The sequence below is a fragment of the Sorghum bicolor genome, chromosome 1 (genome assembly GCF_000003195.3).
Source record: "Sorghum bicolor cultivar BTx623 chromosome 1, Sorghum_bicolor_NCBIv3, whole genome shotgun sequence".
Taxonomy (NCBI): Eukaryota; Viridiplantae; Streptophyta; class Magnoliopsida; order Poales; family Poaceae; genus Sorghum; species Sorghum bicolor.
Genome location: NC_012870.2, coordinates 5,675,508 through 5,694,216, shown reverse-complemented (window position 1 = coordinate 5,694,216; position 18,709 = coordinate 5,675,508). Strand labels below are relative to the sequence as shown.

The following is an 18,709-nucleotide window of genomic DNA, read 5'->3' as shown; positions in this document are numbered from 1 at the left end:
ACTACCCAATGTCCCCATGTACATAACTATTACATTCACTCTACAATGCCCTTAGTTTTCACAAATATACTTTGCGTCATACTTTGATCGACCACCAAGCCTAAGGACCTAGACACTTGTGGCCATTCTGATCGTTAGTAAGTTAATTGGGTTAAACACATAAAAAATACATTAATCACAATACCTGTGCTCATGAATCACTAAAACCTGTAATGGGGTCTAGATGTGTTCATCGTCATAGTCCAAGATTCCCCGAGTTACAAAACTAGGCAAAATGTCTCCCTCAGACTCCCAAGGTTGTATAAGTTGCCTCTCTAGTCCAGTTTAAAGTGGTTTCTAGTCTTGTATTTTTTTAACTATAGAAGGATCCTATAAACACTTAATAACTATTTAAAACACAAGAAAATATATCTAGGTTTTATTTTTTTAAAAAAAATCTTGCACATAGATTGGGACATGAGAAACCCAAACAAAACATGAAAACACAAAAACATATACATAATTTTCCAAAAAATAGATTTTACTCTAACAAAATGGAAAATATATCCACAAAAAATGAAATGTTCCCAAAACATTATAATCAATATCTAACCTTGGTTTAGAAACTTTCTTGAACAAAAAATAAGATGTGACTAGCATGAATACAACATTCATTAATGTTGAATTCATTCCTTCATGCTGGTTACAACTCATGTCGCTGTTATATATGGAAAAAATTAAGCAAGTTTAGAAATTGATTATAACTTTTGAGAAATTTTTAGATTTTTCTGGAGCTTGCCGTTTCCCTAGACCCAACCCTTATTTCTCGAAGCTTCTAGATATGATGTTCACGAGCTCTAAATATTTTATTTGCTTTTATAGTATCGAAATCCATCTCTAGAACTTTTATATTCTTATAAATAATGTTGTGATTTAGAAAATTTATCAGATATCTATGAAACGTTTTTCATTGAAAAATAACAGATCCACAGGAAAGGTAAGTTAAATGGCTTTGAGAGTTGGAGGATGTAGTTTAGTTCAACGAGAAAATTTGGACTATGAGATAGTCCATGTGATAAAAAGAAAAGGATTTTTCCTGCATCCTAAAACCTGAGTCTCGAGGACCGTTGTTGGGCTTGGCCCTGTAACTAAAGTGGCGTATACGACGGCTTGGGCACGGCCCATTCCATGGCAGAATAGGCGCGGTTGGCGAATTGCTCCAGGCCCAGCACGGGGAGCAAGGCCTTGTTTAGTTGAGAAAAAATTTTGGTTTTAGCTATTGAAGCAGTTTCATTTGTATTTTGTAATTATTGTCTAATTATAGACTAATTAAGTTTAAAAAAATTTATCTCACAAATTACAGATGAATTGTGCAGTTGGTTATTTTTTATCTTTATTTAATGTTTCATGTATTTGTCCAGAAATTTAATGTAACGAGAAATCTTAAAATTTTTGTAAACTAAACCAGACCTAAATGCAGGTGGCAAAGACCGCTACACCCACAGGCTGAGCACACGATTCCAGTGCGGCAGTGCGCTTCCGCTTTCGACGCGACGCTCGAAACAAACAAATGCAGTCGGCATCGGCACCATACGGTTCTGCTGCGGCCCTTACACGGCCCATGCAGCACACGCTGTCGAACGACGAAATCATTACAGTCCCCTGCAAAATGTGTAGCGGTACGTACGGTAGCCCATATCGCGGTGCCTATCCATCATTCCGTCCATGGCCGACTTGTGTGAATAAATGCTACACTGTACAGTCGTATACGTACGGCACGTCGGCAGCCCCCGTTGGAGGAGGCCCCGAATCCCCGATGCGAGGCGAGGCCGGCACGCGAGTACTACGGCGTAGTACTACGTGTACGTGATCCAGTGCTGACGACAGCCACAGGGATCGGATCTGCTGCTGCCTGCGTGTGCAATGTCGTCCGTAGGCCGTGGTCCGTGGCAACGCAAAAACGTAAGGGGACCGCTGCTGCGGCTGTACGTAACGAGCAGGCAGCCAGCCAGCGATCCAGCCAGCTTGAGCTTTGGCCTTTGGGTGTGGCGTGCGGCTTCCGCGGCACGTCCGTCCAAGACCGCGATTGGCGAATGGCGATTACGATACGACCGGACCAGCTAGGAGCTAGCCGTACGTCCGGTTGTGGCCATCGTCGGTTTATTGATCCAGAGCGGCGTGAGCTGTCGTGATTTGGATGTGCAATGCGTTAACGATACTGGCAGTTGTCATCAGCTGTGGGTCTGCTGCTGCGGCTTTCAAGTTTGAACTGTCATCTCGACCGCTGCCGCCCCCGCGATCGATCGCGCGCACGCATCGTTTTCTCCGTGATCAAGCAACAATCCGCATGCGTGATTACTGGCGGGACGACTACAAATTAGGCTCGAACCCTTGTATAAACAATACACGATGGCACCCGGAGTCTACTGCACATTTCGGTTTCAGAAAAGAAAAATCATACGCCAGCGCTTGAGCTGTGCGTTCTATACTATGTCCAGATGGAAATGTACAAAAAATTATCATACGCCACGCTCGTGCATTCTACTATGTCCAGATGGAAATGTACAAAATAAAATTATCATACGCCACGCTCTGATGGCTGCACTGATTTGGCTACAACAGCTGCCGCTGCAAAAATCCAAAGTATTTGTCCTATAGACTAGTACTGCATGTCTGCATCAAACAAACACCTGCAACCAAAAGGAGCACAGCCAATCAAAAAATTGCCACATTTATGACCCTAAAAAAATGTTTTGAGGGTGATGAGCACCTGCCGCGATTTTATAAATATGCCCAAGCATTACATGAAACTGCTACAAAAATTTAGAGAGAAAAAAACAACCGGAAAGAAAATACATTACGTCTTAAATAGTATTTAGGTTTTGTTTAAATATCATCGGATTCTCCTCAATCCACGTGTGTTAAGGTGGATTAAGGTGAAATATAATTTAGTTTAAGGTTTTAAGGGGTTGTATGGTTGTTAGCCACAGTTTTGCACACTTCGTCTTAGACAAGTTTGAGTAAATTGACAAATATTTGACCGGTGACTAACCTTAAACAAGATTTTGTTAGGCTCCAAATGTTATAGAGTAAGAAAAGTGCGATAAAATTCTCTTAGGCATTACAAAGTGTACCTTCTAATTTTAAATAATATTTTTTATTGCTTGTCACACTTACTTAAAGTTAATTGTGGTAGATTAAGTCCCGGAACTAAATAATAATATCTAAATTCGTAGTAGGTGCGAAGGATACCTTTAGGTCAGCGACAGTGATTCCTGGGCATGGTTTAGGGAACAACATGGCTTCTGTTCGCTCGGCCTGCTGGAACAAGAAACAAGTTCATGGGGAAGGCCGGGCTGCGCACTCGGTTGCGAACAATGACCCCCATTGGCTTAAACTCTGAAAATGCAAAATTCCACTGAAGGTGAGAGTGTTCTGGTGGAAAGTATCTGATGATTTTATCCCTTGTTGAGCAAATCTCCATTGGAAGTACATCGAAGCAATAGGGATATGTGAGTTTTGCGGAAAGGAAGGAAGATGAAACTACCTTTCATGCCCTCACATAGTGCACTTTAGCTACAATTTTCTAGGAAAAGCTTCGGTCTCTTACGTGCATCAAATTTCCCTGATTATGCCAAAAACATGGACTGTTCAAGAAATTTTTTCTGCAAGTAAGAGGATGATAGAGTTGTAATTCTTTGTGGAATGTGGTCGCTATGGCTTAGCCAGATTGACTGAAGACACGGTAAGGTTCCCATTGATCCAGGCATAGCTGTGAAATGGGCTCTGGAGGCCTGTGCTCAGCTCTCCACCCCCATCTGCAGTAGCAAAGAGACACACAACAGGCTGTGAGATGGCTGCCACCGGAGTAAGATACCTTGAAACTAGCTTCTTGCAGCGGGAGCGACGGGGTGGTGTGCTACGGGGAGTGATGGACGCTTTCGGGCAGCTTCAGCTCTATGGATGAACTCGATATATAGGTTCAGCTCTCCGACGGAAGTAGATGCACTTAGGGACAGAGTGCAGCTAATACCAGAAGCTACACAAGAGAAGATCGTTATTGAATCTGATTCTTTGGAGCTGGTTTCGCCATGGCAAATTAGAAGGAACCAACGTTCAGAAATTGCTGCAACCTTCGACGATGTCCAGCAGCTAGTGTCGGTTTTCACTTCTTTTGAAATTCGGCATGTTAATAGATTGACAAACTATGCGGCTCATATCTGCGCGCAGCATGCTTCTTCCTCTTGCATTGTCTGATCCTCCTAGCTTCTTGCAGCGTTGCCTGCATTGAGATTGTAACGACTCTATTTGAGCCATGACTGGAAGTACTGTTCGCTAGTTTGTTGCGAGAGAAAAACAATGCTGAATAACCGACGGATTCGGCAGATAAGCTCAAACGAATAGATGGCCTAAACCAAACCAAATATGGCGTAACTAGAAGTGAAACATCCGAGCCTGTTCGCTGGTCTGAAAAAACATGGCTCACAAGCGAACAAGAGCAAGCAAATGTGTGGATAGCTCGCTCGGGGCTCCGGTCTGCGGAGGATATGCTCACCAAAACTTTTTGAATTTCGCTATCGTAACACTTTCGTTTGTATTTGTTAATTAATATCTAATCATAAATTAAATAGGCTTAAAGACTTATCTCGCAATTATACGTAAACTATGTAATTAGTTATTTTTTATTAATATTTAATGTTTTATACATGTACCGTAAGATTTGATATAAAAAATTTTAGATTTTGGGTGAACTAAATAAGGCATGAGTGTGGAGAGATCGTCCGGGAGGGACGAGAAATGGCGGGGTCACAACATCTCAGAGGGAGAAAACGAGCATTTTGAAACGAATCTCAAGGCATCTTCGTTCCACTGTTGGAGTAGTACTCTGCGTTGGATTCCTTTTGGGTTTGCCCGGAGCGGGCGGACGGACCCAGCTCCACCGCAGCTGCGAATGCAAGCGGGCAGGCAGCGCAACGAAAAGGAGCGGAGCGACCATGCATAGCTGGTCGCCAATCCCAACAAACTCCCAGGTCCCAACACTAGAGGACTGGACTAGTCATCACTACTGGCGCCTGCCGCTGCCCGCACTCCACTCCCGCCTCGTCCTCGCGCGGGCGCGGCCCCACGGCCAGCCATGCCAACGGCGAGTGGTGGGCGTTGGGGCGCGCCCACTGCTGCTGCCCGGCTGCCCCTGCTGCCCAGCCCGCGCCGGAGGGGCAAGCCGACCCGCCGTGCTCCCCCACCACCCACCTCCCCCCTCTCTCTGCCCGCCTGCCTCCTCCCCGCCCATGCCTCCGCACAGCTCCTACTGTCCTTTGCCCTGCCTTTCACGCCCCCACCTTTTTTTTTCTCCTTTTGATTGAAATTTTTTGAGTCGATCCACTGCTCGATCTACTATTACCACTAACCTGTTTGCAGAGGCACTGTCGATCCAATCGAATGTGCACCCCAAAAAGCCTCGATTTCCCGGGCAAAACAAAACAGAGCATGAGCTAAGCTCATGGAGTGTACACGTACTGTAGTATAGAAGAAGCAGTGATGCGGATCACCGCGAGCACCAGCCTTTCTACCTTTGTAATCGTTGCTCAATGCTCAAGATCACAAATTTGGATTGAAAGAACTGGACGCAGAGAGAGTTCATGATCACAAATTGCTCTAAATTATGGAGCGATCCAAAAAAGAGGACACCCTACATGGCTAAAGCTTAGCAACCAACCAAAAAATCACACCGCACCACACTCAGCGCTCACGAAAAAAAAAGTAGGTGACCACGATCAACTAGACGATCACCAGCTCGAATCGAACTACTCCAACAAACTAGCGCACTCTAAAGCACAAATCTGCCTCAACTACTTTCTGTACAATTTGCTCGCGATTCGTTGTTGCCGCCGGTCCGATGGCCGATGGGTCACCGGAGTAGGTCAGCCCGCAGGTGCGAGAGTTCCTTCCTCAGCCGGTGGGAGAAGAGCCTGCACGCGTCCATGCTCAGGTCCACGGCCGCCGCGAGGGCCACGAATGCCGCCGCGTCCTCGGCGCACCCGATGTGCGCCACCCCGACCTCGACAGTCGGTTTGCTGCACCGGCCCTCGCCCTGGACCGCGGCGGACATGACGAAGCCGCGGTAGTTGCCCAGGGGCCAGTTGCTCAGGTCGCCGCTTCCTCTCGGGCTGCATCCTGGCGTGCCGCCGCGGCTGAGCGGCTGCGCGGCGGTCAGGTCGATGGCGAACTTGCCGCCCTTGGAGGAGGGGATGGAGGAGTCGGCGAGTGCGACGGCGTGGTCCGCGCCGGGGACGAGGAGGTCGAAGTGGTAGCCCAGGCTGTCGGACGCGCCGGCGCCGCCGCGCTCGCGCCAGCACTCGAGGCGCGCCCAGGGCTCCCAGGCGCCGTCGCCAGCGGGGCGGAGGATGAGCCACGCGCCCGGGTTGGAGCGGCTCACGCGGTCCGTGCCCGGCGACGGCACGAAAGGCGTGACCATGGACGCCATCGCCACGGGGGAGCCCTTCAGGTCGTGCACCGTCACCGACCACCCCTTGCGCTCCTTGGCCGACGCGCCGGCGTCACGCTCCGGCTGCATCCCGGGCCTGCGCAGGTCGCTGTTGCTGCGGCATCCGAACTTGCAGGTGAACATGGGCTGCTTCATGGCGCTGCCCACCTGCAGCACCTGCGGGCTACACTCCGGCTCCCCGTCGAACTCGAAGACAAATCGCGGGTCCGGCTCCGCGCGGACAGTGAGGCTGAGCTCCGTCGCCGCGGGGTTGCCCTTCCCTGCTCGCTTCCCGATGGAGATCCAGCCGCTGTGCAGCACGGCGGGCTTGGCCTCTGCGCCCTTGAGATCGAGCGGGATCGTAGCCTTCCCAAGCAGCCGCCCGGAACTGACGCCGCAGGTACTCCCCTTGCGGCCGGCGTAGACCGACACCTTCAGGCTGGCCTCCCCGCGCGACGAGAAGAGAGACGGCTTCCCGTTGAACCACTCCAGGTCAGCCTTGGACAGGTGGAACGCGGCGGCGAGGGCCCCCGACGCCGGCGTCTGCTCGCCGCCGTCGGAGACCACGAGCGGCGCCGGGACGCTCTGGACCGGCATCTTCCCGAGCCGGATCTTGCAGTAGCACGGCGACGTGGACGGGTGCACGCCGGCGCCGGCACCGGCGGCCGGCGGCGCCACCGGCATTCTGAGCGCGAGGTTGCCGACCAGCACCCGCACGAACGGGCACGGGTCCATGGCGGGCTTGCTGCTGCTCCTGTCACACCTCCACTCCCTCCCACAAGGCCTAAACTCCGCGCGAAATTGCGCTGAGATTTTGGCGGCGACGGGGGGCAATGCGGAGCGGGGGCGATGCGTGGTGAGGGAGATAAGGGGAGGGGACGAGTTGGTGTATAAGAATCGGGTGAGGAACGGCGGAGCCGTGGAGTGGGAGGAGCCAGGCTGGATCCTAGTGTGCCGTGGCTGTGAGACACCAGTCCGCACACGCCCCACTTGCGCTTGAGTTCGGGCGCGCGGGCCCGGTCGCCGAGGCCCCTGATGTCAGTGAAGGAGCGTGGGTTTCAGGTAGGCGTGGTAGGGGCCGTGGGGACGCGTGCGTGGGGAGGCGAGCTGGAGCCGAGACGGATCCGAACGGGCAGCGGCGGGGGCGCGCTGCGCTGTGGCCAGGTCCTGGCGGGGCCTGTGTGGCGTCGTGGTCGTGGGTTGCGGCTTCCTTTTTGGTTGGAGCTAGCTAGCGGCCTGGCTGCTGCTCGTACGTACGGCACGACCAAGACCAATGAGAGAGGTGGGCCCACGGGAACTGTGTTTCTGGACCCATATGTCAGTCGGAGGCTGTAGCTGTCGCGAAACTTCTCACTCTCTGAGTGCCTGGGCCTACTAGTACGTGGAGAGATCAGGCACCTGCCTGTTTTGCTGTAGTTTTTCCGTTTTGTAACGGTCCAGACTCCAGGTTTCATCTGCATGGCGAATAATAGGGCGCCACTTTTGTCATACAGTAGTTGCCACTTGTTGCATTGGATGGCGAATATCGGAATTTTTGACGGTGGCGGACCCAGGAATTAGGAGCAGGGTATGCCCATGGTAAAAAAAAAAGTTAGATGAACGATACAAAATATTTAGATCTGTTTAGATAAAAGATACATGTAGTTCAAATACATTGCATATCTATAAATTTTATTTTGCAATTGAAAATGACATTTAATAGAACCAACAAATGAAAAAGGAAAGGGATTTGAGTTTTATTACCTCTGAGTCCAAGCAAAGGGGGCGTCATGGCCGACTGGCCGCGCGGTGGCGCGGGGACGCCCGATGCCGGGGAGCGGAGCCGCCAAAGCGGCAGCGCAAGGATACGCCGGCAACGCGAGCGTCCGCACAGGCCGCAGCGCCTGCCTGCGGGTCAGTGGCGAATCGCGAGCGGCGGCGCGCGGTGAAAGCGGCGGCGAGCGGTCGAGAGTCGCGGAAGCGCCTACCTGCGCGTCAGTGCGCGGCTGCCCTACCCTTACGGACTAGGCTTGATGGTTTTGGGATTTTGGGGGAGTGGGGAAGTGAGTGGGAAGGTTAGATGAGTCATGGACCGTTTGCATTCGCGTGGCTTATAGCGCTGCTTTTGAGTTAAAGGGAATTGTTGAATAAAATGATCCAGAAACATAGAGAAACGTAGTTTTAACACCTTATGTTTATTATACATGTATATATCTCAAATACCTATTATTTTTTTCCAAAAATGTAGGGTATGCCAGGAATATCCGGACACAACCGTAGGTCCGTCCATGATTTTTGACCAGTTTGGTGGTAACAACTGTAACTTAAACAACTCATGATTAACCATCAAGAATATTATGCGGAATTTCTGTAGGTACTAAAGCTGTCCAGTTCCGAACAGGACCTGGAAACGAAACGCTTCATTTTTCACGGATCATAAGATTAGCAATGTTTTTTTCACGGATCACATGATTAGTGATCAGCAGCAGTATTCAGTAGTAAGATTTTTCGATAAAAACAGCAGTAGTAAGACTGGTAATTTGTAGGCATCCTGCGTAAGTATACTAGGGAGCACCTTTGTTTTTCAGCTGCGTCAGCACGTTGGTGTCTCAGGTGCCGTGGATTGTCGTTTCGGGCGACCCGTAGCAGCGAGCCCGCCGGAGGTGTCATGTGCAGGACAGCCAGCACCCACGGTGAGGTGCACGAGCGGAGGATGCCCGGAATGTTTTGAAGAATCCAATGCGCTAGCGTGGCAGGTCAGGGTCAGTCTCAGCTGGTGCCCTCATCCACTAATCCATCCCTTTGTTTAATACCCGAGGTAATCCAGGGTGGCCGAGGGTCGGACCGCCGGATCCGTCATGTGACAGCCCCGCTGCGGCCAACGATTTCTTTAAAAAGAAACGCACGGGTGGCCGAGGGGCAGGGGCGAGGGCTCGGCTGACTAGGCCTTGTTTAGTTCCAAAATTTTTGGCAAAATGTGTTCGTTTGTATTTGATAAATATTGTCCAATCATAGACTAACTAGGCTCAAAAGATTCGTCTCGTCAATTCCGACCAAACTGTGTAATTAGTTTTTATTTTCGTCTATATTTAATACTTCATGCATACCTCTAAAGATTCGATGTAACGGAGAATCTGAAAAATTTTGTAAAATTTTTTGGAAACTAAGCAAGGCCTCAGCGGAGAACAACACCGGGTGGGTCACTGCTGGCTGGACGATCAGTGAACAGTGCACACCCCATGGCGATGACTCATCGCTGATCTGAAAAATAAAAATTGTACTTTCATTTTTTAGAATACTGTACAAGACAACAGGAGAAAGAGGTTAAGGCTGATGCTGTGCTGTCCAGCAGTCGCAGGGGGGGCTGCACGTATCCATCCATCTCAATTATAAACGCCCTCATTATTCCATTCCCCCAGTTGCCATTAACTAATCCCGGTCGCCGATCAGCCAGCTCGCGCCCACAGAGACCTCACGCAACTTGCCTGTGACCCCACAGGGCAGCGAGACGGTCTGTTCGCAGGATAAGAGGCGTGCGCTGTTCTGCTTTTACACCGGAGTTCATGTCCGTCCGTCCAGGCTGGGAACAGCTATGGGCCGGGGCCCACGTGGGAGGCTGCGGCTCGGATTCCAGTTCGCTCCCAGAAAAAAATCGCCGCGGCGATTGGACGGATCGCGTCGGGCTGGCTGGCTGGCTGGCGCGCGTGCGCTGGAGCAGGCGAGCCGCGAGCGGCAGTGCGTGCGTGTGTGTGGTGTGTGCCAGGCCAGCCGAGCCGTGCAGGCGCAGCAAAGCGCATGCAGGGCCGCTCCAGCTGTCCCGGGCGCCCGGCCGCATCTGCGGGTCGCTGCGACGCGCGGAGAAGCTTCCAAGACACCTGTGCCGTGCTGTGCTGCGATCTGCGTTGCATTGCATGGACATGGCCCCTGGCCATGGATGGAGATCGGGGGTGCTGCTCTTCCTCTTTTATTGAGGTGGGGTGATTATCGGAGGAGGCAAAGGCCGATGGGCCAGCCATGTTCATTGTGCATGGCAGCGAAATCCGCCAATTTTTTGAAATTGGTGGAGCGCGGCTTGCCAGCGCATGCATGGCACGAATGTGTAGCGATTGGAATGCAATGGTCCTCCACACGGGCCACACCCGTGGCGATTAGCGAAGTAAGTTTTTTTTTTTTGCGGATCAAGTTTGAAAGGGTGCTAGAAGCTGCTCCTGGAATGGATTTCTTTTTCTACTACATTTCACATCTAGCATCTTCTTTCGAGCTTTCACACTTAAGAATTTGTAGAGAAGATCATAGAACTCTATGCTTCGAGTTGGGGTAGCGGAGCTCGCACCCATCCCGCCCCGGTGCTAGATACGTCTATGTCCACAGGGGTAACCCATACGGCCATACCTAATGTGAAGGTGCATACAGAACATGTTAGCAAATTGAAACACTCCCCTAGTCCACCGCGGTTCTGGTGCTCGGCACCCTGATGAGAACATTCAAACTAAGGCCCCGTTCGGTTACCATGTCCCCCGACCTGGTTTGGCCAGAAATGGTTCCTGCGCTATTCAATATAGTGAAGAAATAACGAGCCAGGAATGGTTCTGGGGCAGGATCGATGATAACCGAACGAGGCCTAACTGGGCCAATGCACTCGAAGACATTCAACACCTATTTAGAGGTGCTCCAGTGGCTTCGGCTCCGGGTATTGTGGAGGAGCCGCTGGATCCCTTGATCCCTAGCTCCTCTGGCTACTTCCTTTTCATAGTACACAAGCTGCTATAGGCCCGCACCGTGACGAGCCCGCGAAGCCAAACCAAACGAGTCCTCAAATTCACCTAGCCAATACTCCTTTTGTCTCTTAATAAATCAAGTTCCAGAGTTATCTTAAATTAAATATTTTTAAAATTAACCGAAACTGTTATTAAAAAAGCGTGAAGACTTATGTCACCAAATTAGTGTGAGTAGAAAATCATAATATATGCTCATTTGGTGTGATAAATATTTGTATTTTTCTTTAAATGTTTAAGACAAAAATATAAGAATTGATTTAAACCGAGAAAGTATTCCGATTTCAAAGCACCAATATATCTCCAGGCTTTCACTAAAGTCTACCGGACGCAATTGTCAGTTTTCTCACTATGCAACTTGGGCCGTAAAGGCAGGCCGAAAAATATTGAAGGAGCCCATGCTTGGACCGGCTAGGCCTAGGCCCACGCCCAAGCTGGGATACGACTGTCCACCGTAGTGTAGACCAAGCAACCAATGATACACACCCTAATCTGCTGCATCTAGGCCCTGAGCTCCTGACAGTCCAAACGGATCCGCATCAACGAGGAGTTTCCTAACGAAGGAACTCGAATTAAACAGAACTAGTAAATAGTATAAACCAAGCGGAAATGGACTGAGACTCACTCTCTAAAACACTTGACGAGAACTCGCCAGGTGCTGCTGTTCTGCGGAGAAGAATGCTGGGTCTGGTGTTTCAGTTTATCGAGCGATGTTGCACACGGTAACCAAACGCTTACAGGGCGTTTGGTTTGCCGGGTGACTCTGTCCGGATTCATCCGAATCAAAGACCGAACCTGCTGCGTTGTTTGTTACAGTGTTAGTTTGATCGGACGTCACGAGGACATTCCACGCAGGGCTTCCATAAAGCCAACGTCTTGGTGATTCTCAGAACGGGCATATTCCTAGAAAAACATCGGACGAGTTCAGGCCGGACGAGCTGGATTTGTGAATTGTAATGTACTTTTTTTTTTCCTGAAGCGATGCAACTTGTCACTCTTGGCATATTGAAACTTTTGATTTGAAATCCTTCAGGCCGGAGAACAGCCCAGCTTAGACCAAACTCAAATTTTCAACTAACCACTATGTTCTATTTGATGTTATGACAAGTCAGTAACAATCAATAATAATAAAAAGTATGTGTGCGATTTTGGCATGAATTGCGGTGTTTTTAAGCCCTGCTGACACGAAAAGGTCTGAATACAACGTAATTACTCCGTTGTGACGCAAAGGCCACCACCTAGTTGATTTAACTAAATTAAAACATACATGTGAGAGTGAATTAGGGTCAAAATCCATGTGGGCAAATTCATTGAAATCGAATCGGGACAAAAATCCGATTCCAATCCTGCCCCAATACAAAATGACTAATATCCAATCTACTTGCATGTATTTACTGTCACAAGTATTTGTATGTCAAAAGAAAAGACACTGTACTTGTTTTTTAATCCCAAACAAATTCATCCAGTATGGTATTTACATCATTCATCGCTTACAAGTTACAACCATACGATAGGGATCATGCCTCACAATCGGTATCGGACAGATCCAACTGGATTTAGGATTATCCAAATCCATACCAACCTCCACATACAATCAATCAAAGCAAAGCTGAGAAGATATGGGACTAAATCACTCCATATGAAGCAATAAAAAAAAACAGCATGAACAACAGAACAATATCAACAAGACACTTGTAACAATGATACTGTATTGTCTGATCATAGTGGTTCGACATGCTCAACTAGCAGGAAGTATTAGAGTAGCATTGAGAAATGAGAATACACCAACTTCATCCACTCAAAGCCAAACAATTCATTACATAGTATTATAATAAGAGTACAATCTATCTTTTAGGTTCCCATCCATGCCTCCATTTTTGTCATGCTTTGGAGCTCCTCAAGCTTCAGCGGTACTGCATAATAAGAATGCACATTGTGAGCCTCAAAATAAAAACAATTATACGCCTTAACTAGAATTGCTAAACATCACTTAAATATATATACAATGAACTAGAAACAACTCACTATTTACAAGAAATGCCTCAAAGCTTGTGCCAGTGTACAAAGCACAGATATGAGACTTACAGGCTTAATTTTATGACAGAAGACTTTACATTCCAAATTGCTGATCCAACTTTTCAGAATCAGAAGCCACAGCACAATTGTCTACCTACAACTAAAATGTACCTAACATCTTCATCGTAGAAGAGGCATTTGAAAGCTCTAGATCATAAGAAACACTGGCTAGATATAGAAACAACCATGCTTCAGAGGTTATTCACAAGTGGAGCAGTAAGAATATGTCAACTATAGACCAGCTCTTACAACAAGAAACTTCACAGGTTCCAAATTGCTAATGCCAAAATCTGAGATCCACAGTCTTGCTAGTATCTTCATATTGCAAATTAAAGAATTAAGCTGTTACCTCACTAGCCAGTCTAAACTACTAATTAAAAAATTGGGCCAATCACAACAGTTTACAAGGTCCACTAGAGATGACACTCTGTAATTCAGCAAGACTCTTATTCGAATGCAAACAACTACACAGCTAGACTAAGAGCTACACTACCAAACAGGATAAGAAATTATGCAAAATCCAAGCAAGTTTTGACAGCGGCCATGAGCGCAACAATATGGGCATCATGGGCATTGCTTCCACTTGTAAGAAACCATGTAACAGACTAATTAAACTGGCACCAGCTGGACCAACACAGATACATCATGGCGAGGCATACTATGGGTTATGGCATGGCAAATGGCATAGCAGAATAAATCGTACGCTTATGGATTACCCACCCAATCAGGGAAACCGGTAACCACTACTAACGCAGGCCTACGTTTCAGGGAAGCGAGCAGAGGCCGGAAGATTTTGGCGCGTACCTTGATGAAGCCGATGTCCTTGGCGTTGCTGCGGAAGCACTGCCTGCAGCACATGAGCCCGTACTTCCGGATCAGGCCGTGGGGGTTAGCGCACACACGGCTGCAATCACACACCACGACATCCATTAGCAATCATCATCACCGAGTACGAAGTATATATATAAATATAATAAGAACAAGCATAAGGTCAAGCAAATTTGGTTGGCCTCGGAAGCACCAAAATCTAACTACAAGCTCATGCCACGAATCTGACGGATTAAACAGAAACATGTATAACACAAATGACATCGGCGATTAGGTGGGCTAATGAACTAGAGGATTACCAGACTCTGGATCCAGGGCCGTAGTTCTTGGGGTGCGAGTTCCACACGTTGGAGTGTCCCATGGAGGCGGCGGCGGCGGCGGCAGGGGGAGCAGGAGGCCTCACGAGTAAACCCTAACCTTGTCTGACTCTTGCGATTGTGAGCGGTGGCCAGAACGTTCGGCTTCTTCTATAGGAGACGGATGTCATCGCTTCACTGGGCTTTTCATTGGACCAGCCCAACAAAGATGACAAGATGGCCTGGTCCATTTTGGTGCTTGAATTGGAGCCAAACTAGGCCAGGTCTGTCATCTTTTTCTATTCTTCCAGAACGCCAAAGTTCATTTTACCAACCACGATCGAAAAACTAAATGCATCCGAAAACCCAAAACTTTACAAGATTCTCCATCACCTCGAATCTTACGGCACATGCATGGAGCATTAAATATAGATAAAAATAAAAACTAATTGTACAGTTTATCTGTAAATCGCAAGACAAATCTTTTAAGCTTAGTTACTCCATGATTGGACAATGTTTGTCAAATAAAAACGAAAGTGCTACAGTGTCAAAATCCAAAAAGTTTTTGGATCTAAACAAGCCCTAAGGCCATGTTTAGATTGGAGATAAAAAAATTTTAGGTGTCACATCAGATGTGTCGGAACGAGAGGGTTTTTAAGAACTAATAAAAAAATACATAGCTCGTCTGGAAACTGCAAAACAAAACTATTAAGCATAGTTAATCTGTCATTAGCACATGTGGGTTACTGTAGCACTTAAGGCTAATCATGGACTAACTAGGCTTAAAAGATTCGTCTCGCGATTTTCAACCAAATTGTGTAATTATTTTATTTTTTTTATTTATATTTAATGTTTCATACATGTGTTCAAAAATTCGATGGGATTGATGAAAAAATTTTGGATGGGAAACTAAACAGGGCCTAAGTTGGGAGGGGGGGGGGGGTTCATTCATCTTTGGAAACCATTGATTTTTCTCTCTAGACGGTTTAGACAGCATTTTGGCTGATCTGGTGTGAACTGTTTAGGAGATAAAATTTTAAAACTATCGAAATGTCTCCTCTTAAAGGTTGTACCGTACATCTTAAATATGATATAATATTAGCTTTTAGCCTAACTAAAAATATGAAATCAGATTTGGATTTTTATAAAACGATGTTCTATCCTATGGTATCTGTCTTGGTATTATTTAAATTGTATATGGTCTTTTTTTGTTATAATGTTATTGCAGATGCTCTTTTTTTTGTTATAATTAGTTCACGTTTGCGGTACATTCATGCATAGAATATATAGGAGTTCAAGCGATTTAGATGACAACAAAAATGTCGTGTAACTACTGACCACCTTGTCCTTCTCCTTTCACTTAGGAGGTGTTTAGTTCCCCATAGAATTTAAAATACAAAATGCCAACTACTTTGGAGTGATGAAATGCAAAATGCCAAAATTTTCAAGGTCATGTTTAGTTCCATCCAAAATACAGAATTTATTGTTCTCATAAAGCCTCTTGAGGGTCATGTTGGGGTTTTTTTTGTCTCTTGAGGTCAAAATCTAAAATGGAGAATAATTATCTTTTTGCCAAAATTTTTGCATGATGTTTAGTTCCATTTTACAAAATGATGGGCCAAAATTCAAAATTTTTTGGAAAAAAATGGGAACTAAACACCCCCTTAATTACTCAGTACAAAAGAGGACGATGGATGTGAGAATTTTATTGCGCGCTCACTCTATGCTAAAGACTGGCAAGGAATGAAATTTATTAGTCACACCAGAAAACTAATCAAGAGAATAAAGTAATCATAGATATTTATAGCCGTTGATGCAAGAAAGAAAAGAGATTAGGAAAATGTCATGCAAAGAACCGATATTTATGAGAAAAAAATAAAATTTTAATCGACTATGCAATGAAAGTAGCAGGTCGAAAGAGTTTAGTTAAAAACCGTGCATTGAAAACTAAAGCGTACAGTGCCCTAAACAAAAATCACGTGGTATACGGCTCCTTCCTGTGCATGTATGGTGTCAACAAAGTTGCATTTCAAGTTGTATGTGGGGAGGGTTTGCGTTGTATTATATAATTTAAAAAACTTGTACAAAGACTATAATAATTTTCTTTTTTCTTATTTTTTTTCTCTAAATACTTGTTGGACTAGCAACTAGGTCTTGTTTAGATCCAAAAAATTTTTAGCTTTTGAAACATAGAGTATTAAGCTTAAGGGCACTCACAATGCAGACTTTATCATAGAGTCTAAAATTATTTATTACCTCGAACAATGTGGACTTAGAGTCTAAATAAGACTTGAAGTCTTATTTTTTCTACCTCTTTCTTCAATAAATATGCTGCCACATCAACAAAAAGCCATAAATAATGTGTAATTAATTATCTTAGATTCTGTGATAGAGTCTTGCATTGTGAGTGTCCTAAAAATTCCATCTCACGATTTACAGACAAATTGTATAATTAGTTTTTGTTTTTATTTATATTTAATGCTCCATGCATATGCCAGAAGATTCGATGTGACAGATAATCTTGAAATTTTTTAGTTTTGGAATAAACTAAACAAGGCCCAAGCTAGAGTAGCCCACTCCAAACATGTCCTTATTTTTTGACGGCGTAGATGATCAACGCAATAATGATGCCCCATATGACACAGCTGAGAATACCCACCTGCATACGAAAAGGAAAAGCGTGGTGTCAGCTGAGACGGATCTAAAGTATCAAATGCATGGACGGATCGATCGAGCGATCGATGGAGCTAGTACCATGCACATACCGCGCACTTGCCGCACGGGGTGTCCTCGCAGGACGGGTCGTCCGTCGTCGAGGGCGGCGGCACGTCGACGCGCACAGCGTCGTGTCTGGCGTTGTCGCTGTAGGACCTGCTGCTGCCAGAGACGAAGCCAGAAAAAAATTTAGGAAGGGCTGAACAAAAGTTCTACATCAACTTAGCTCTACTATTACTCCTTGTAAATATAGATTAATGATGAAATTCACAAAGTATATCTAAAAAATAAAGTATTCAGCCCACCCTACCTTATAAAATTGTGTCTAAAATTAGAAGGAGAGCACTAAAAATTCTACTGGGCCAGCAGCGGTAGGGGGGGCTGGAGCCTCCCTAGCCCCACTGTTGGCTTCGTCGCTGGCTGCTGCTGGTAGTGGCGGTGGCAGTCGTCGGCCATGAGAACATCGTCGTGGGCCCGAGGTACATTGGTGGCGCGACGTCGTCGGTGTGGCAGTGGTGCGCCGGGGGACAGGGACAGTCATGGTGATGCATCTGGCCGCCGGGGGATTATTGTACTAGCTGAAGGCAGCGAAGCTGGCCGGGAACACGGCCGGATATTGGTTGCGCCGTCGTCACGTACTACCTGGAGCCTATGCGAGGTGTATATATCGAACGATGGCTGGCAGAGTCCGTGCCGTGCCCGGAAAGGTTTCATTCATGCGCAATGTGTAGTAATAATTTAGGAAGGAGTCATGAGTGTCATCAGAGATGCCGGTAAAGAAGATTTTGTCTCAAACATGGGAGTCTGAGGCGGGGGCCAACGTGACGGGGGTCGCTGCGGTGGACACGGACTTGGAAACTTTGGAGTGGGAGAGGCTCTGCGGATTGGGCTAGCCGGGCCGCAAGCCACATGCGAGACGCCAATTGGTAGCCCAAAAGGCCCAGGTAACAAAACAGAGGCGCAGATGCTGCGCTGCGGTTTGCGTTGCCTGCCTGACAGCCTGCGCGGTGCTTCAGTTTAGTCCCACCTCGGAGGGGCTTTGAGTGGGCGGGGGCAGAGGAAGTTTATAAAATGAGACGCGGGGCAACGAAGCAACTGATACCTTTCTCGTTTTTTTTTTTGGCTAAGATCAAGTGTGATATCTGTTCTTATCAGTTTAATATCTGATATCTGAGCTATGTGTCCACTTTGATATTAAATTAATTTTTTTGGGAGGAGTGTCTATCATATTGGCTTGCCACTGGGGCCCTCACGTGTCAAATCGAAATGAAATTTGTGTTCGGCTTTGACTCGATTAAAAGCCCTGTTAGTTGAATCCTCAGTATATTAACCAATGTTGCTTGTATTATATGTGTTACCGCTGGTTAATCAGCCGTAGATGTAATCTTCCGCTAACCCCCAAATATACCCAACCCCGTAGATGTATCGTGCCCACAATAATCAGCCGTAGATGTAATCGTGCCCACAAATGATGAAGTAAATTTGTCTGTCATTAGCTGCTAGGTGAAAGTCAGCAACTGCAATCGACTAAATTACTATTCTTATATATTAGCTAATTTGTTTACACAGACAGAAAT

At 46.8% G+C, this 18,709-nt stretch overlaps 2 protein-coding genes and 1 long non-coding RNA gene across 4 annotated transcripts; all 3 read right to left on the bottom strand.

Annotated features, from left to right (window-relative positions):
• On the bottom strand, positions 2,419-4,307 carry LOC110434363. Of its 2 annotated transcripts, XR_002451801.1 has the most exons (3): positions 3,527-4,307; positions 3,232-3,378; positions 2,419-2,669 (listed from the first exon to the last, which is right to left on the bottom strand). It is a non-coding gene; the product is annotated as an uncharacterized LOC110434363 (long non-coding RNA). The 2 variants fall into 2 exon arrangements; XR_002451800.1 differs by having other exon boundaries at positions 3,232-4,307.
• LOC8083956 lies at positions 5,614-7,394 on the bottom strand. Its single transcript, XM_002463772.2, has one exon. It carries the CDS (start codon positions 7,196-7,198, stop codon positions 5,888-5,890), a length of 1,311 nt encoding a protein of 436 aa, XP_002463817.1. The 5' UTR covers positions 7,199-7,394; the 3' UTR covers positions 5,614-5,887.
• On the bottom strand, positions 12,894-14,581 carry LOC8083955 (40S ribosomal protein S29). Its single transcript, XM_002463771.2, has 3 exons — positions 14,421-14,581; positions 14,098-14,197; positions 12,894-13,130 (listed from the first exon to the last, which is right to left on the bottom strand). Exons 1-3 carry the CDS (start codon positions 14,480-14,482, stop codon positions 13,122-13,124), a joined length of 171 nt encoding a protein of 56 aa, XP_002463816.1. The 5' UTR covers positions 14,483-14,581; the 3' UTR covers positions 12,894-13,121.